Here is a 20576-nt window from a genome sequence, read left to right as displayed (position 1 = left end):
ACTGAATGACTTCGTTTTATTTCTTGAACAAAGAACCGTATGAAACCAGATGTGCCCACCATAGAAGGTGCCCCATCGCTAGTAATTGAACTCACTTTTTCTGGTCGTATGTCTTGTGACAAAAAAGCCTCCATCACAGCATTGTAGATATCTATCCCTTGTGTTCTTTCAGGCAAAGACAACAGTTTCACCAGCTTTTCTCTCATGATGTCACCAACAGCATAACGCAAAATTACTAGTCTTGCGTGATTATTTACATCTGTACTTTCATCCAAGCACATGGAGTAACAGGCTGCCTTTTGTAAGTCAGTGGTGAGCTGCTGACTAACATCACTTGCCATGCGCTGGACTCGATCTTTAACAGTATTTCTGCTAAGTGGCATCTCAGAGATGCGTTGAATAATTTTATCCTTGTTTGGCAAATCATGAAAAAGAGAATTACTCACAGACAACATGGCCGCTTTGATAATGTCCCCATCAGAGAGGGGTTTACCATGGTTTGCTATGCACAGTGAAATTTGAAAACTGGCATTTGTCAGATGATTTGTTCTAGAAAGATAGTTGGAAAAACTAAGATACTGGGAATTATAATTCCTCAATTTGCCTTCAATAAACTCTTTTCTTTCAGTTTCACTTAGTTTGGTAACATGTTTGTGGTTGGTGTCAGTGTCGTCTGACACTTGATGTTCGACACACAACACTTTCATTACACAGAATACATAACGCTTTTCCACTGCGTTCAATAACTCCAAATGACTCTGTCCAGACCTCTTGGATTGATCTTCCACTATCTGTTTTTGCTTTTTTTTGCACTCATTTTTGGGTGTTAAAGACTGAGTCTACAAAAAAACAAAATAAAATAAAAATAATATGAAACTCACAGGTATTGCAAAGATCATCCCCACCAGCATTAAATAGAATTTTTTTTAAATATTTTAAGCTGGGCACTAAGCCCACCCCCCAACCAGAAAGAAATCCACCAGTATTATCTGTATTAATTGTTATGTAATGGGTTAGAGAAGTGGACTGAGAACCAGGGAAACCAGGGGTCACATCCCACTGCTGCTCCTTGAGAGCTTGGGCAAGTCATTTAACTCTGCATTGCCTCCTGTACAAACTTAGACTGTAAACCTCTGGGACAGGAAAATACCTGTTGTACATGAATGCATCTCACCTTCAACTACTACTATGAGAGGTATGAGCTAAATACAAACACAAAATCCAATACCAGGCATATTGTGAAGTAATATAAAAACCTACAAAAGTCATTCGGGAACAGTAGAGCAACTCTACTATAATAGCATTAACATCTAGGAATATCACAACAAGGGTCTACCTAGGAAAAATCAGCAACATAAATACTACTACTTAGCATTTCTATAGCGCTGCCAGGGTTACGCAGCACTGTACAAGTTTAAACATGGGGAAGGACAGTCCCTGCTCAAGAGAGCTTACAATCTAAAGGAATTGTAGTGGGCACTAGAACATCAATACGGTATACCTATTGAAAGAAATTAACAAGCCAGATTAATACAGACTGATCCTACACAGACATTCAGTGCTTAACAGAATACCTAGCCTCCTTCACACACACAGAACAAGTAACCATAACCTAAAAATATATATAGACAAAAATTAATCTGAACCTCCAAGAAGCCAGACATTGCATACATAGCATACCAGAAAAAAAAAAGAAACAGTGATGTGTGCAAAACAAAGATAGCAGCTGCAAATTTCAAAACTGATATATTCCAATCACTACATTAGAAATTAACAAACACAAATAAAGCAAAAAATAGAACATAAGGTGATATATTTTCATTGCACTAACTTAATACATTTTTTGATTAGCTTTCAAAGACCAAAACTTCTTTCCTCAGACCAGGGTGGTATAATGCTTTTGTGGTATACTCTCCTGACTTGAGGAAGGTGGTTTTGGGCTCTGAAAGCTGGTCAAAAAATGTATTAAGTTGGTCCAATAAAAAGTATCACCTAATTTTCCACTACCAGATGAAATATCAAAACTTTGAAGTGAAGTGTTCAATTAGATTGCAGATTGAAACAACTAAAGAAGACTTTATCAAGTACAATTTATGCAGCAATATGCTGATCATATACAACAGATGGAAAAATACATGGAAATTCATCAACAAAAAAATTGCTAAATGTCAGTACTAAAGGATTTGTATATCCTTGGATGGACAAATTCCAATGATCACGTTGAAATCAAAGTACTATTAAGAAAGTAGCATTAGAATTTATACATTCATCCAGTGACTTATGTGATGAAATATTATCTCATCAAACTTTAGATGCAGTCTCCTCTTAATATCTCTTTCTCCCCCTGCCAACCAGCATCACCCCATCTCTGTTTCTTTTTCTCACTTTTCCATATCTAGCACTGCCCCATCTTTCTTTCTCTTCCCTGTTATCCAGAATTGCCCCATCTCTCTCTCTCCTCCCCCATTCAGCATTACAGCGTCTTTTTCTCTTCTACCCCATCCAGCACTGTGATCTGTCTCTCTTCCCCCATCCATCATTGCTGTCTCTCTCTTCCACCCAATTCAGCTTCACCCCATCTATCTCGCATCACATCCACCATCTCCCTGTCTCTCTCTCTTCCCCTATCCAGCATCTCACCCTCTTCCTCCCTATCCAAAATCACCTCCTCTCTCCTCCCCCATAGAGCATCACCTTGTCTGTCTGTCTGTCTTCCCACCCCGCATCCAGCATCATTGCCTCCCTTTCATTCCCCCATCTCTCTCTTCCTATGTACCCTCATCTTCTCTCATTCCCCATCCAGCATCTCTAAATCTTCCTCCCCATCCAGAACCATCCCATCTCCGCTTCCATCATTATCCTTTCTGCCTCTCTCACCCCCCCCCCCCCCAAGTCTTACAACACATTGGCATGCCCTCCTGCGTGGAGTCTGGCTCCTACTCCTGTCTCTACCGCCTGTGCTCTCCCATCCGCGTGGTTGCTCATTTTTAAAGCCCCGAGGCGTTTTCCCTCCTCCGGCACTGGCGATTCACATAGCCAGCCTTCTGCCAGCATCGGACCCTCTCAGGCGCGCCCCGCCTTCTGCAACTTCCTGTCTTCCGCAGAAGTGGGACGCGTCTGAGGGAGAGGACCCGACGCTCGCAGAAGGCTGGCTATGTGAATCGCCGGTGTGGGAGGAGGGAGAACGGAACGCCTCAGGACTTTAAAAATGAGCGACCATGCGGATGGGAGGTAGCGGCGGAAGAAACAGGAGTAAGTACAAGACTCGCGCGAGAGGGGGGAGGAGGCAAAAAAAAAGTTATTGGCACTGTAGGCATTTGGCGCTTAGGTGCCATCGCTGAGTCAAGCGACTTCACTGACGGGGGAGAGGGGGAGGCCGGGTGGGGGATCCAGCGACGTTCACTTGGTTCGCAGCCAATGGGGGGGGGGGGGGGGGTAGAGGGTCGTGAACCGGTCTAGCCTGCCTGAGCCAGCAGGGGCAGGGAGGGAGGGGGACTGGAGGAATTTATTTGGGGAGATCCAGCTGCGGCGAGGCGACTCGGAGCCGGGGTCTGGGGCGGCGGCCGGGTTTTAAATTAAAGTTCTTACCCAGTGCTGCAAGGTTTTTTTTTCCTTCTGACGGTCTCACTGGCGACAAGGCCAAGTACTGCTCTCTCCCGTCCAGTCGATGAATCCGATTGAGGCATTTTAAAGAACAACTCAGCCCCGCCTCCACAGGGCTTCTATTTGTCCATTGTACTTTAGTTACCATGGTACTGCGTGAAACGGGGCCAATCTGTGGCCGCCGGTGCGCAAATTTCAAAGGATGCGGGCTGCAGCTAATTGGTCTGTTTTCCAGTGGCCGCGGATTGGCCCCGTTTCACGCAGTACAATGGACAAATAGAAGCCCTGCGATGGCTGCCCGCGATTGTTTTTCTTTTTTTTTTTCCCCCCACGAAGGATGAAGAGCAAAGGACACGTGTGCCAGCAGAGAGGGCTCTGTGTGCCCCCTCTGGCACTCGTGCCATAGGTTCACCATCGCTGTCTTAGAATATCTTCTGCATTTTTCATATTTAGGATTGACAACTAGCTCAGTTCATGTTCATCTCAGTACAATCAGTGCTTACCATCAGTGAACTGGGGATAAGCCTATCTCTGTACAGCCATTGGTAACCCACAGCTGATTAAACAACCTCTTGTGTCCTAGGACCTCAATGTCATTCTTACCCAACTAATGAAGTCTACATTTGAGCCTCTGGATTACTGGCACCTTAAATATCTGACTTGGAAAGTCATCTTTCTCCGATGACAAGCAGGCTGCTTGTTCTCATGTGTAGGGTCGGCGTCCGCATCGGCTTAGGAAGCGTCATTTTGCAAGCAAAATATAAATAAACTTTTGTCAGTCTTCTTGCGCGCGGACTGATTTCCCGCCTGTCACGCAAGCGTGTCTCCTCAGTTTTTTCTTCTCTGTAATGAGGTGTGGCAGGTTTTCCTTGTGCTCCTCTTTAGGCCCAGGAAGAGAGTCTTTGTTTTTCGCAATCTTTTTTCGCATTTGTTTATTGTTTAAAAAAAAAGGATTCTTTTACTTCTTATTAGTTTTAAAATTTTCTTTATTTTTTGATGCGGCCGGCCTTTAGGCCGCACGGTCGGGTTTCTTCCATTTTGTGCCCTTCCCTTTTTTGGCACAATCGCGTCGTTTGATTTTGCCAAAGCCGTTTTTCCTTCCATGTCATCGAAGACACCTAGCGGCTTCAAACGTTGTATTCGGTGCAACCGGACCATCTCAGGTACCAGTACTCACTCATGGTGTATCCAGTGCCTTGGGCCCGACCATAGCCCAGTCGCTTGAAGTCTGTGTCTTTGTATGAAGAAAAGGACTCAAGTGTCTCGAGAAGCCCAGCTAGAAAAACCTTTTGGGGCTCTGTCTGGTCCTTTGACATCGGTACAGATGGCGGCGGCGGCTTTGACATTGAGGGAAGCATCGACGTTGGGAGGACAGGTAATGGCTGCTGAGAGACCAACTCGCGATGGGAGCAGTGAGGCGTTGAGTGGGTCTCCACCTGCCTCGAGGCCTCCTGTTATGCAGGCCCCCTGAGACCAACCTTTGTCGGACCCAGCCTCGAGAAGACGTGAGGATTCCACCCACGTCTTCATCGGTACTGAGGAGTCTTCGATGACTGGCGTCGAGCGAAGGTGAAGAAGCACCATCAATGTTCTCCTATGACACAAGGTACCAGGAGCTCCGTGGCTTTGAGAGACTCAGCACCTGAGATGCGTTGGCTCCGAGAGAACTGCTCCCCCTCTATATAGGAGGTGCCGATGCGTCAGCTCCTGGCAGCTTTGTACCTGCTCCCGAGCCTTGACAGGTTCTGCCACCGGTTGTTTCCACCGACTCCGATGGCGGCTCTTGATGAGCGCATCCGGGCCCTGCTTCCAGAGCTTCTGGAAGGATTGCTGCGTCAGTGTGCTTCAGTGTCGGGGGTGCTTGCGCCTTCCGTACTGTCTGCTGCAGCGGCGTCTGGCCCTTCACCTGCGGTAACGTCCCTGGCCTCAGTGCCACATGCGGCATCGGCTGCCACCTAAGTCGACTCCCCTTCAACGTCGGTGGAGGAAGCTTCGCTGCAGTCTGGGTGGGTGTTGACGTCTCGACATTGCCATCGAGGACGTCGATCCACGGTGTCGAGGCAGGCTCAGAGCGCTCTCAGAAAAGTTTTATCCAATACTGAAGAGGAGCATTCGTGGGACTCAGAGGAAGATCCCAGTTACTTTTCTTCTGACGAGTCCTACGGGATTCCCTCTGAACCTTCGCCTCCATCAGAAAGGAGACTATCTCCACCGGAGAGTCTGTCCTTTACATCTTTTTTTCCGGGAAATGGCAACAGCTATTCCTTTGTCTATGGAGTTTGAGGATGAGCCCAGGGCAGAGATGCTCGAGGTCCTGGACTATCCTTCTCCACCTAGAGAGGCTGTGACGGCTCCTCTACATAAGGTACTGAAGGAAGTCCTTATGCAGAACTGTCTGGCCCTGTGATCCCAAAGAAAGCTGATTCCCAGTATAAGATCCACGGTGAACCTGGGTTGATGAGGTCTCAGTTACCCCACGATTCCATAGTGGTGGACTCCGCCCTCAAAAGAGCCAAGAGTACTAGGCATTATGCTTCTGCACTGCCAGGTAGAGAAGCTAGGACATTGGATTCTTTTGGGAGGAAGACGTATCAGGCTGCTATGCTCGCCGCCCGAATCCAATCTTACCAGCTTTTCACGAATGTCCACTTGTGGAACTCGATGAGGCAACTGTCTAGCTTGGTTGACGGCCCTCCCTCTGGAGCAGGCTGAGACTTTTCACCAGGTGGTCAGACAGCAGAAGGCGTGTCGAAAATTACTGGCCAGGGGCATGTTCAACACGTTTGATGAAACATCCAGAATCCCTGCCCAGGGTATAGTGATGTGCAGATGCTCATGGCTTCGTGTCTCTGACCTGGATCATTTGGTCCATCAGCGAATGGCGGATGTTCCTTGCCGTAGGTACAACCTTTTTGTTGAAAAAGTGGAGGATCTTGTTGACCAGATCAAGAAGCACAATGATGCTATGGCTTCTCCCGCTTGGATGTCTTCTGCTACAACCTTCTCAACTAGGAGGTATTCTTGGAGGGAAGAGGAGTGCTCCCTATTCCTATGCTAGGCTTTGGTACACTCCAACTTCTCGGCAGCCTACCCAGACTCAGTCCCAGCGCACTCGTTCTCGTCAGCAGCGTGTGCCTAAGGCCCCTGCTGCTTCCCAGCAAAAGCAAGGGACGGGCTTTAGACTGGCTCCAGTTAAGCATAGCCACAAGAAAAAAAATGTCCGTACCAGACAACTTGCCGTTTGGGGGAAGGTTAATATTTTTTCACCAAAGGTGGCCGCTCATAACCTCCGACCTGACGATTCTTGAAATAGTCTGGTTAGGATACACCCTCAATCTGGAGGAGTGGCCTAGTGGTTAGGGTGGTGGACTTTGGTCCTGGGGAACTCAGTTCAATTCCCACTTCAGGCACAGGCAGCTCCTTGTGACTCTGGGCAAGTCACTTAACCCTCCATTGCCCCAGGTACAAATAAGTACCTGTATACAATACGTAAGCCGCATTCTCCGAGGACAAGCAGGCTGCTTGTTCTCACTGATGGGTGACGTCCACGGCAGCCCCTCCAATCGGAAACTTCACTAGCAAAGGCCTTTGCTAGTCCTCGCGCGCCCATGCGCACCGCGCATGCGCGACCGTCTTCCCTCCCGAACCGGCTCGTCTTCGTCAGTCTTCTTTTGTCCGCGCTCGGGACGGTCGTGTTTTGCCACCGTTTCGTGCCCCTCAAGTCGACACTCGCGCGTCTTCGCGATTTTCGCTAAAAAAAAAAAAAAAAAAAAAAAAAAGACCTTTGGTTTTTGTCCCTTCCCGTGTGTCCAGTTTGTTTCCCCGGCGTAAGTTTCCTTTCGCTTTCGGGGTAGACCTTTTTTGTGGCCTCGGTACGGGTTTTTTCTCTCTCCCTTATTTTTGGTGCCCTTCGTCACCATCGCGAATTTTGATTTCGCCGGCGTGATTTTTCCGCCCATGTCATCGAAGTCTCCCAGCGGCTTCAAGAAGTGCACCCAGTGCGCCTGGGTAATCTCGCTCACTGATAGGCACGCTTCGTGTCTTCAGTGTCTGGGGGCTGGGCACCGCCCAGGCCTGTAGTCTTTGTGCTCTTTTACAGAAGAGGACTCAGGTAGCGAGATTGGCCCAGTGGAACGTGTTGTTCTCGGGCTCTTCGTCGACAACAGCACCGGAGGCATCGAGTGCATCGACGTCGACAGCATCGAAGTCTTTGACCTCGGCATCGACGGCATCGAGGTTTCGACCCTCTGCATCGTCGGTACCGAGACATCGAAAGGCTACATCGGCGGTACCGGGACCTCCACTGTTGCTGATGTCGTCAGACGGTGGTGCTTCGACTGGAGTGCAGGTGAGGGCTGTCCATTCCCCTGCTGGTGGCGGTGAGTCTTCGGGTGGGTCTCCTCCTGCCCTGAGGGCTCCTGCGGTACAGCCCCCCCGAGACCGACCTTCTTCGGCCTCGGCCCCGAGGAAGAGACGGTTGGATTCTACGTCCTCCTCGTCGGTACTGGGAAGCTTCGTTTGAAGAAATCAAAGAAGCATCGACACCGGTCTCCTTCCCGCATCGGTACTGAGAGCTCTGGGTCGCCGAGGGAGTCGGCACCCAGTAGGCATCGGCACCGGGAGGATCGCTCACCCTCCGTTCAGGAGGTGTCGATGCGCTCCACCTTGGACAGCCCGGAACCGCCTCCACGCCCGGAACAGACTCTGACCTCGACGTCTGCATCGGCTTCCATGTCTTTCTCCACAGCCGCTCTGCACGAGAGTCTCCGGGCCGTTCTCCCAGAGATCCGGGGAGAGCTGTTGCGCCCTTCCTCTCCGGTACCGGGGGTGCCTGCGCAAACCGGTACCGTCGAGTGAGGCGCCGGCTGGCCCTTTGCTCGGGGTGAGGTCTCCCACATCGGTACCGCTTGCCGGTGCTGGCGAGGGAGTCTACCTCTCGGCGCGCCCACCGTGGCCATGTTTCCATGGAGTCGAGTCGGGCACGGCTTCAGACACAAGTTCATGAACTTGTGTCTGATACCGATGGTGAGGCCTCATGGGAGGAGGAGGAGGATATCAGATATTTCTCTGACGAGGAGTCTGATGGCCTTCCTTCTGATCCCACTCCCTCCCCTGAAAGGCAGCTTTCTCCTCCCGAGAGTCTGTCTTTCGCGGCCTTTGTCCGGGAGATGTCTACGGCCATCCCCTTCCGGTGGTTGTGGAGGATGAGCCCAGGGCTGAGATGTTTGAGCTCTTGAACTATTCTTCTCCACCTAAGGAAGTGTCCACAGTACCCATGCATCATGTCCTAAAAAAGACATTGCTGGCGAACTGGACCAAGCCTCTAACTAATCCCCACATTCCCAAGAAGATCGAGTCCCAGTACCGGATCCATGGGGACCCAGAGCTGATGTGCACTCAGTTGCCTCACGACTCTGGTGTGGTGGATCTGGCCCTAAAGAAGGCTTAAGAGTTCTAGGGAGCATGCTTGCCCCCGGGCAAGGACTCTAGAACCTTAGACTCCTTTGGGAGGAAGGCCTACCATTCTTCTATGCTCGTGGCCAAGATTCATTCCTACCAGCTCTACACGAGCATTCACATGCGGAACAATGTGCGGCAGTTGGCGGGCTTGGTGGACAAGCTCCCTTCTGAGCAAGCCAAGCCGTTTCAGGAGGTGGTCAGGCAGCTGAAGGCGTGCAGAAAATTCCTGGCCAGAGGGATATATGATACCTTTGATGTTGCGTCCAGGGCCGCTGCTCAAGGTGTGGTGATGCGCAGACTCTCATGGCTGCGTGCCTTCGACCTGGAGAATAGAATCCAGCAGCGGATTGTGGATTCCCCTTGCCGAGCGGACAACATTTTTGGGAAGAAAGGTCGAACAGGTGGTACAGCAGCTCCACCAGCGGGATAACGCTTTCGACAAATTCTCCCGCCGGCAGCCTTCAGCATCTACCTCTTCAGGTAGACGTTTTTATGGGGGAAGGAGGACTGTTCCTTACTCTTCTGGTAAGCGTAGGTACAATCCTCCCTCTCGACAGCCTGCGGCCCAGGCTAAGCCCCAGCGCACTCGCTCTCGTCAGCAGCGTGCGCCTCAGCAAGGCCCCACAGCTCCCCAGCAAAAGCAGGGGGCGAGCTTTTGACTGGCTCCAGCAGAGCATAGCCGATGTCAAAGTGTCTGTGCCGGGCGATCTGCCGGTCGGGGGGAGGTTGAAAGTTTTTCACCAAAGGTGGCCTCTCATAACCTCTGACCAGTGGGTCCTCCAAATAGTCCGGCAAGGATACACCCTCAATTTGGCCTCGAAACCTCCAAATTGCCCACCGGGAGCTCAGTCTTACAGCTTCCAGCACAAGCAGGTACTTGCATAGGAACTCTCCGCCCTTCTCAGCGCCAATGCGGTCGAGCCCGTGCCATCCGGGCAAGAAGGGCTGGGATTCTATTCCAGGTACTTCCTTGTGGAAAGGAAAACAGGGGGGATGCGTCCCATCCTAGACCTAAGGGCCCTGAACAAATATCTGGTCAAGGAAAAGTTCAGGATGCTTTCCCTGGGCACCCTTCTTCCCATGATTCAGCAAAACAATTGGCTATGCTCCCTGGACTTAAAGGATGCTTATACACACATCCCGATACTGCCAGCTCACAGACAGTATCTGCGATTTCAGCTGGGCACACGTCACTTCCAGTACTGTGTGCTACCCTTTGGGCTTGCCTCTGCGCCCAGAGTGTTCACAAAGTGCCTGGCTGTGGTAGCAGCAGCGCTTCGCAGGCTGGGGGTGCACGTGTTCCCTTATCTCGACGATTGGCTGGTGAAGAACACTTCCGAGGCAGGAGCTCTACAGTCCATGCAGATGACTATTCGACTCCTGGAGCTACTAGGGTTTGTGATAAATTACCCAAAGTCCCACCTTCTCCCAGTACAGAGACTTGAATTCATGGGAGCTCTGCTGGATTCTCGGACGGCTCGTGCCTATCTCCCGGAGACGAGGGCCAACATTCTGCTGCCCCTCATCTCCCGGGTACGAGCGTCCCAGCAAATCACAGCTCGGCAGATGTTGAGATTGCTTGGCCACATGGCCTCCACAGTCCATGTGACTCCCATGGCTCATCTTCACATGCGATCTGCTCAATGGACCCTAGCTTCCCAGTGGTTTCAAGCTGCTGGGGGTGTAGAGGACGTGATCCACCTGTCCACGAGTTTTCTCAAATCCCTGTATTGTTGGACGTTTTGGACCAATTTGACTCTGGGACGCCCCTTCCAAATTCCTCAGCCACAAAAGGTGCTGACTATGGATGCGTCTCTCCTGGGGTGGGGAGCTCATGTCGATGGACTTCACACCCAAGGAAGCTGGTCCCTCCAGGAACGCGATCTGCAGATCAATCTCCTGGAGTTACGAGCGGTCTGGAACGCTCTGAAGGCTTTCAGAGATCGGCTGTCCCATCAAATTATCCAAATTCAGACAGACAACCAGGTTGCCATGTATTACATCAACAAGCAGGGGGGCACCGGATCTCGCCCCCTGTGTCAGGAAGCCGTCAGCATGTGGCTCTGGGCTCACCGTTACGGCATGTGGCTCCAAGCCACATATCTGGCAGGCGTAAACAACAGTCTGGAGGACAGGTTGATCAGGATTATGCAACCTCATGAGTGGTCGCTCAACTCCAGAGTGGTGCGCCAGATCTTCCAAGTGTGGGGCACCCCCTCGGTAGATCTCTTCGCATCTCGAGCCAACCACAAGGTCCCTCAGTTCTGTTCCAGACTTCAGGCCCACGGTCGATTGGCATCGGATGCCTTCCTCCTGGACTGGGGGGAAGGTCTGCTGTATGCTTATCCTCCCATACCTCTGGTGGGGAAGACTTTGTTGAAACTCAAGCAAGACTGGGGCACCATGATTCTGATTGCTCCCTTTTGGCCGCGTCAGATCTGGTTCTCTCTTCTTCTGGAGTTGTCCTCCAAAGAACCCTGGAGATTGGAGTGTTTTCCGACCCTCATCACACAGGACGAAGGGGCGCTTCTGCATCCCAACCGCCAGTCTCTGGCTCTCACGGCTTGGATGTTGAGAGCGTAGACTTTGCCTCTTTGGGTCTGTCGGAGGGTGTCTCCCGTGTCTTGCTTGCTTCCAGGAAAGATTCCACTAAGAGGTGTTACTTCTTTTTATGGAGGAGGTTTACCGTCTGGTGTGACAGCAAGGCCTTAGATCCTCGCTCCTGTCCTACACAGACCCTGCTTGAATACCTTCTGCACTTGTCTGAGTCTGGTCTCAAGAACAACTCTGTAAGGGTTCACCTTAGCGCAATCAGTGCATATCATTACCATGTGGAAGGTAAGCCGATCTCAGGAGAGCCTTTAGTTGTTCGCTTCATGAGAGGTTTGCTTTTGTCAAAGCCCCCCATCAAACCTCCTACAGTGTCATGGGATCTCAATGTCGTTCTCACCCAGCTGATGAAACCTCCTTTTTAGCCACTGAACTCCTGCCATCTGAAGTACTTGACCTGGAAGGTCATTTTCTTGGTGGCAGTTACTTCAGCTCGTAGAGTCAGTGAGCTTCAGGCCCTGGTAGCTCAGGCCCAATTGACCATGTTTGTTGTTTTGAGTGAGCCTGGGGGCTAGGGATACCCCATCAGTGAGAACAAGCAGCCTGCATGTCCTCGGAGAAAGCGAATGCTACATACCTGTAGAAGGTATTCTCCGAGGACAGCAGGCTGATTGTTCTCACAAACCCGCCCGCCTCCCCTTTGGAGTTGTGTCTTCCCTTGTCTTTGTCTTGCTACTTACGGGACTGACGAACACAAGCCGGTTCGGGCGGGAAGACGGCCGCGCGAGGACTAGCAAAGGCCTTTGCTAGTGAAGTTTCCGATTGGAGGGGCTGCCGTGGATGTCACCCATCAGTGAGAACAATCAGCCTGCTGTTCTCGGAGAATACCTTCTACAGGTATGTAGCATTCGCTTTGAGCCTGCTATTAGTGGGAAAGCGCGGGGTACAAATGTAACGAAAAAAAAGCCTCCAAATTGCAGGGCTGTGAAGTCGGAGTTGGCAGCAATTTTGCGTACATTGAGTCGGAGTTGGAGTCGGCAAAAATGTACCGACTCAGACTCCTCATACATTTGAATAAAGTACTTCTCTGCTGTGAATAAAGCTTAGTACCTAGTTGTTTCACTAGTGTGAAGTCCAGCTGAACTATTTTGCTGGAGAGCTTTCCTCTGCTCAGTCTCCCTTTGCATTTACTGACCTGCTGTAGAGCACCTCCTCTCGGACCCCACAGTGAACTTAAGCTCCAAGAGAAGATCATTCAGCACACACAGATAAGGCAGCAGAGAGACTGTTGAAAGACTGTTTTCAGCACTGAAAATAATCAAATCAGATTTAAGGGCTTCTATGAAGGAGGATCTGGCAGAAGCAATTCTGTTTCTAAGAACAATATATTAGTTAATTGTGGATTATGTTTAACAGCTATTCTACGCTATATATGCCAAGTTTAAATAATATATATGTTGTTTTAGGTTTTCCAAATGTTTTTGGTTTATGTAGGTTAACTTTGATTTTGTTCTAATTTCCAAAGGATGTTGTTCTAGAATTTCCAAAGGATGTGGTTGTTCCAGATTTTTATACTTGCTAATGCTATGATGACTTTATACTTGATAAAAAAAACAATAAACATAACCTTGTTTTTTTATGTGTGTTTTTTTGTTTAAACTTTAGGATTAATGAATATTTATAGTTTCTTTAATAAATAAAATAAAAAGTCACAATGACATAGATTTTAAACCCAAACATTAACATGCTGCACTCTTTCAGTCAACATGCAAAAAAAATACATATTAAAAACTGAGGAGTCAGAGTCGGAGGTACCATAAACTGAGGAGTCAGAGTCGAAGGATTTTTGTACCGACTCCACAGCCCTGTCTATTACGCCACTGCTAGTAGGAAGGAGCCTCCGTATGGACCCAATTGGCTAAAATGCATTTTTTACCTATGAGATACGCCATATACAACAGCAAGTTATGATGAACAGCACCAGCCCCCCTCAGCGTCTCCACTCCCAATAAGGCATTTTCTGGTTTCATTGATATGTGTTTGTTCAGTATACGTCCCATAAAAGTACTCCGCTTTACCCAAAAGTTCTGGATCTCTGGACATTCCCACATGGCATGAAAATAGGAACACGTTGAATCTCCACATTTACCACATTGCAGCGAGTCCCACCTTCCCCATTTTATATAATCTCAGCGTAGATGTATATGCTCTGAACAGCACTCTGCCCTGACACTCCCTAAGGGTCTGCATTACTTATTTTCTTGGGGATTTGGCTTATGCTAGTCAATATCGTTTGCGCTGTGACCTCCTTTTGCAAATCTGCTGACCACTTTCTCATAAGATGTGTCAACTGTCTCTGTGTGGTGTTCTCCATTAGCCTTTTATGAATTAGTGATATAGTTATCTCTAAATCATTTTTAAATATATTAAAAATAAGCGGTCCTAGCACTGACCCCTGAGGAACCCCACTAACTACCCTTCTCCTTTGTCAATATTGCCCATTTAACCCCACTCTCTGTTTCCTATCCTTCAACTAGTTTTTAGTCCACAATAGGACATTTCCTCCTATCCCATGGCCCTCCAATTTCCTCCTATCCCATGACCCTCCAATTTCCTCTGTAGCCTTTCATGAGGTACCTTGTCAAATGCCTTTTGAAAATCCAGATTCACGATATCAACCGGCTCCCCTTTGTCCACATGTTTGTTTACTCCTTCAAAGAATTGAAGTAAATTGGTCAGGCAAGATTTCCCCACACAAAAGCCGTGCTGACTTGATCTCAGTAAGCCATGTCCTTGGATGTGCTCTGTAATTTTGTTTTTGATAATAGCCTCTACCATTTTCCCCGGCACCGACGTCAGACTCACCGGTCTATAATTTCCCGGATCTCCCCTGGAACCTTTTTTAAAAATCGGCGTTACATTGCCCACCCTCCAATCTTCTGGTACCACGCTTGATTTTAAGGATAAATTGCATATCACTAACAGTAGCTCCACAAGCTCATTTTTTAGTTCTATCAGTACTCTAGGATGAATACCATCTGGTCCAGGAGATTTGCTACTCTTCAGTTTGCTGAACTGCCCCATTACGTCCTCCAGGTTTACCATGAAGTCAGTAAGTTTCTCTGACTCGTCTGCTTGAAATACCATTTCCGACACCGGTATCCCACCCAAATCTTTCTCGGTGAAGACCGAAGCAAAGAATTTATTCAATCTCTCCGCTACTTCTTTGTCTTCCTTGATCGCCCCTTTTACCCCTCTGTCATCCAGCGGCCCAACCGATTCTTTGCTGGCTTACTGCTTTTAATATACTGAAATTTTTTTTGCTATGTTCTTTTGCCTATAATGCTACCTTTTTTTCGTAATCCCTCTTGGCCTTCTTTATCTGCGCCTTGCATTTGCTTTGACACTCCTTATGCTGCTTCTTGTTATTTTCAGACGGTTCCTTCTTCTCAGTTCTGCATTCTGACGATATCTTCTTGGGTGTATCTGACTTTGCCCTGTTGGTAGGTCATACCATCCTGTTAGCCCCGTCCTCATTTTGCTGCATGAGGGTGTTACAACAGCTCATGAATTCTACTGTAACTCTAGAGTTCAGTTTAGAGTTACAGGCCTGTAAGCTTCTCTGTCATTTTTAGATCCTGAACCAAAGTCAGGCCTTGAAGCAAAGCTCTTAGCTATGATGATAATATACAAGATGGATGCAAAATTAGGGGGAAAGTAAAGAAGAAACTAAAGAGTGAGAAACCCTCACCTTTCTATACATAACAGATCCACAATAGCCCTAGCAAACCGGGGTCAAGTGAGAGTAGCACCCTTGCCTTCCAAGAAGAATGTCAGTTGAGCAGGTTCAGAGAAAATATACTGCACATTCTGGTAAACTACAAAATATTTTCAAGGAAATCTAAGTTGGAAGGAAGCTGCTAGTAAAGTTACTGTAGAACAGAATTTCAAAAACTTCTTTCGCCTTCCTTGTGTCCACTTGGACGCGTCAGGAAACACCTGTACCTTTCTTCCCATAAATGAAGTCTTTATAATACAATATCAAAACCGAATCCCTGTCTTGATGGAAAACAAGAGGGACCAATAAAGTGTATCTAGCTACTAATTCAGACTCTGAAGATTTTCAAAGTATCTAAAATATTTAAGTCTACCCAGGGCTCGGTCACTAGTTTTTTTGTTTTTTGTTTTTTTGAAGTCATATAGCGGTTTTTTTTTTTTTTTTAAAGAGTCGGAAAAGCCGCTTACGGAAATTTCAGCACAGTCTTCAATGAACTGTGAAAAAGGTCTCTCACCGGAGATAGCCTAAATTGTGGAAAATTTAAAAATCTTAGTTTCAGGTTTTCAATTTTCCGCACCATTAAGACCTTGTACTGATTTAGAGGACTTTAGTTCACCAACAGATTTATGCAATATATCAACTTTAGCAGTGCAGGAGTTAACTTTAGCTTCCAAGTCCTACAGTTTAACGGCAGAAGTAGCAGATAGTGAAACAAAAAAGTAGCAATCCTGGTGAAGACTCTCCAATGCCATCAGCAGAGTGTTGAGAGTCACCACATCTAGCATCAACAGCGACTTCAGCAGAGGAGCAACAGCCGAAGTAGCAGGCAATTTTCCTGCTTCTGATGACCATTGCTCTAGCAACTGTCTCCTCCTGCATTGCTGGAATCTATGCCATGCTCACCCCCGATAGCAACACCAGTGCTCCCACTTGCATTGCAGTTGGTTTCATTCCTCCATTGTGCCCTTCCTTCCCCAGCCCCACGACACCAACCAGAATCACTTGCAGCTCCCAGTTCTCTTAGTAGGCAGGCTTTGAACGGTGGCTCTAGGAATTGTTGGTGGGGGGTGGTAAGGGTCCTCCTGATCTCAGCAAAAGCACTCTCTCCAGGCTGGGGCTCTTCCCACCCCAGCAGCAGAAGTGCCTGACGAAAAGGGAACTGCGAAGGTAGTGATAGCGGTTTGTTGCATAGTTGATGGAGCCGGAGGAACTCTCCGCAGCTTTCCCCTGCATTTGGGCATGTCAAAGAAGAAATTGTATTGCAAAGCTTCAGGTAATAAAGCCAATTGTGGGAGTATCTAAAACTAGCATCTTACTCCGATGCCATCTTGACCCCCCTTGGTTTGGGTATGTTTTCAGGGGTGCTGCAGTGCTTCTCCTCTCCCTCTCATAAGAACATAAGAGTTGCTGTACTGGTTCAGACCAAGGAACCATCTAGCCTAGTATGCTGTTTCCAAAAGAGGCCAGTCCAGGTTACAAGTACCTGACAGAGTCCTAAAAAGCAATTAGATTCCATGATACTTAATCCCAAGGCTAAGCGGTGGCTTTCCCATGACTTTTCCTTCAGGAATTTGTCCAAACTTCTTTTAAACATAGCTACATGAACTGTTTTTACCAGTTACTAGAGCTTAAATATACGGTGAGTTAAAAAGTATTTTCTGCTATTTTTTAAAAATGTACCACTATGTAATTTATAAAGTATTTTATTTTATTTTTGTTACATTTGTACCCCGTGCTTTCCCACTCATGGCAGGCTCAATGCGGCTTACACGGGGCAATGGAGGGTTAAGTGACTTGCCCAGAGTCACAAGGAGCTGCCTGTGCCTGAAGTGGGAATCAAACTCAGTTCCTCAGTTCCCCAGGACCAAAGTCCACCACCCTAACCACTAGGCCACTCCTCCACTCCATAGTCTTTGTACTTTTTGAAAGAGTGAACAATTGATTCACGTTGATAAGTTCCCCTTATTCAGGTTTTTGTAGATTTCAGTCATATCTTCCCTCAGCTGCCCCTTCTCCAAGCTGAAGAGCCCTAACCTTTTTAGCCTTTTCTCATATGAGAATCCGTCCATTCCCTTAATCATTTTGGTTACCCTTCTCCATTCCTTTTCTAATTCCACTAAAGCTTTCTGAATACCTAGATACACATTAAGTGGCTCATCTTTATCCACATGTTTGTTCATGCCTTCAAAAAATATAGCAAATATTAATAAGTGCAAGCTAGAATGTTTAAATATGATCAGAAGTTGGGTACAATCAGATTTAAATGTTAACAGACAAGACAGTGGTATCATGGTTTGTTGTGGTGGTGGTGGGGGGGGGGGTTATATTTTTGGTTTGTCCTCAGATTCGTAGTGGTATTATTTTTTGTTGAATTCTCTTAAATCATTTTCCTTGGTGGTAATGCCTAATGTGGAACCTAGCATTATGTAACTACTAGTAAAACAGGCCCGTGTCTGACACAAATGAAACGGGCGCTAGCAAGGTTTTCCTCTGAGTGTATATGTTTGAGAGAGAGAGAGAGAGTGTGAGAGAGATGGAGTGTGTGTGTGAGTGAGTGAGAGAGAGAGAGAATGAGTGAGAGAGAGTTGTATATGTGTTTGTGTCAGAGAGAGACAGTGTGTGTGTGTGAGAGAGTTTATGTGAGAGACAGAGAGTGTGTGTGTGTGGGGCTCCGAGTTCCATGACCCCCTCCTTCCCTCTCTCTCTCCCTGGCTTCCCTTCCCTCTCTCTCTCCCTGGCTTCCCCTCTGAGTTCCAGGCCCCTTTAATTTTCTCAGGAGTCTCTCATGAGAGACTTTGTGAAAAGCTTTCTGAAAACCTAGATACACATTAAGTGGCTCATCTTTATCCACACGTTTGTTCATGCCTTCAAAACATATAGCAAATATTAATAAGTGCAAGCTAGAATGTTTAAATATGATCAGAAGTTGGGTACAGTCAGATTTGTTAAATGTTAACAGACAAGACAGTGGTATCATGGTTTGTTGTGGTGGTGGTGGAGGGTTATATTTTTGGATTGTCCTCAGATTCGTAGTGGTATTATTTTTTGTTGAATTCTCTTAAATAGTCAGATGGTATCTTGGATTCCAGTCTTGCTATTGAGGAACAGGGGACAGCAGTATATGTGCAGACAGATATATGGAGTAAGAAAAACAGTGATGTGGTGTCAGGGAGCTCAGGCTCCTCTACTGAAAGATCCGCCAGAGCTTCCTGGGGGGGGGGGGGGGGGGGCGGAAATAGTTTACATTACCTAAGGGAAAGGCTGACTTGATGAACACCTTTGAGTTGACTGTGCCAATCTACAAAGAGCATTGTAGGCAGGCCACTGATTGATGTGATAGAATAATAAAAAATAGAAGGGCGATGACCCCTTGGAGTCGGAAAGGAATAGAAACTTCACTATATAGAAGCAGAGTTCCTGTTAGTTTGCTGACCCCTACTGGATAATCATTGTATCTCAGATTTTAGTAAAAAATAAATAAAACAGTAGTACACAACTTTAACCATCATTGACCTAATGTTAGAATAGAAGTAAGCTAGGTCTCAAGAAAACATTTATAGTTTTGATTTTGAGTTTGTTTTAACAATGTTCTTCATTTGAATTTGTAACATGTTAAAAATTCTGTGATATAAAGTAGAGAAGGACACAGGGATGGGGTCGGATTGGGGACAGAGCCCGGGGGGACGAGGACAGATCCGACGGGGCGGGGATGGGGACAAACTTTGTCCCCGTGTCACTTTTTACTTTGAAGTCTTTTAATGAACTGGACTGTTATTTATGTTTGATGCAGATAATGATATTTTTATTTTTTGGAAAAACAAGCAAACATGCTGGCCACTGCTAGCAAAATTTGCATGGGGGATCCTGTACATCCTGCTACCAGCACTCTTCTGTCTTCCACAGTCCTTCCTGAAATAGAAGATGTCTTCTTAGGAGAGCTAGATTGAATCCTGTTGATGACTTCTTATTCATCCACAGATTGAAAAATCATAACAGTGCTTCATAGGGCATATTTCTCCCCTCTAGGGCATACAGAATGGGTTGTATTTTGTACCCCTGTACATTTTAATAGGGTGGATTAGGATTCCTTGGGGTAGTAGAAATTAGCTATTATTGGGGTTGGAAGGGTAGAGGGTGGTGGTGGTGGGAGGTTTTCGGGGCTTCTGCAGATGAGAACAAAGCCCACAGGGATGGGACAGGGACAGAACCTGAACCTGCAGTGATTGGGGGGGGGGGGGGGGGGGGGGAGGAGGATGGAGACGGGGACAGGTGGGGCCGAAGACAGAACCTATGGGGACATATTGTATCCCTGTGTCACTCGAATATAAAGGACTTGTACTGAATGCTGTACACTGTAAGACAAGTTGAGTAATACTCTTGACACTAGGTGTCATAGGTACAACTTATTATCTTTCCTGAGACTGCACTTAGTCCTGAACTTGCACAGTGTTTTCTTTACTTTGCAGTTAACTCAATATCTTGTTAATATTTACAGTCAGCTCTGAGATTTGAAAGTTAATAAGACTTATTCTTAAATCAAGTTTCTTCCTTTTCATCTCTTCCTTCAGCTGCAACATTTAGTACAGACGCTACAGATCCAGCAGCAGAAACCTCAACCCTCTCTGCTTCAGGCATTAGATGCTGGCCTAGTTGTACAACTGCAGGCCCTAACAGCACAACTTACTGCAGCAGCAGCATCCAGCACACTGAATCCACTGGAACAGAGTGTCTCTCTTAGCAAGGTATAACCTTGAATTAAGAAAGCCATTAAATTGTGTTTCAAGTTTCTCATGGTCATGGGGAAGACTGGAATGTATATAGTGTTTAACACTTTTTGTTGAACTGGCAGATGGACTGATGTATACATCTGAAGAATCTCTTATTAGTTTAGTAAAAACTTCCAACTTGTATGATTACTATGTCTCAGTGCATCACATTTGCACATTGATTTTCAGCAGTTTGCAATGTTTTGGGGGTGTTATCGGCTTATCCATTTACCAGATGATATTGTCATAGGATAGATAGTGCTTTGCATGCTTCTTAAAATTTGGATTTCAGAAGATTTATTTGGCGTGAACGGAAACTTAGAAAGTATACATGATTATTATTATTATTTTTAATCCATAGTAAAAAGAGCACTATAATGACAAAAGTACCATTCACAGTTTTGTTACCAAGCAGTGAT

General features: G+C 47.0%; 1 protein-coding gene across 1 annotated transcript in view; it reads left to right on the top strand.

Moving 5' to 3' along the window:
- Positions 1-20576, top strand: part of SCAF8 (SR-related CTD associated factor 8) — a 1046706-nt gene that overhangs the window by 327452 nt on the left and 698678 nt on the right. Inside the window, 1 exon segment of the mRNA XM_030198392.1 lies at positions 19960-20133. Coding sequence (XP_030054252.1) covers positions 19960-20133 — 174 coding nt within the window.

Source organism: Microcaecilia unicolor, chromosome 3 (assembly GCF_901765095.1).
Source record: "Microcaecilia unicolor chromosome 3, aMicUni1.1, whole genome shotgun sequence".
NCBI classification, from domain to species: Eukaryota; Metazoa; Chordata; class Amphibia; order Gymnophiona; family Siphonopidae; genus Microcaecilia; species Microcaecilia unicolor.
The sequence above is the reverse complement of the archived record's forward strand: the minus strand, read 5'-3'. Positions and strand labels throughout refer to the sequence as shown.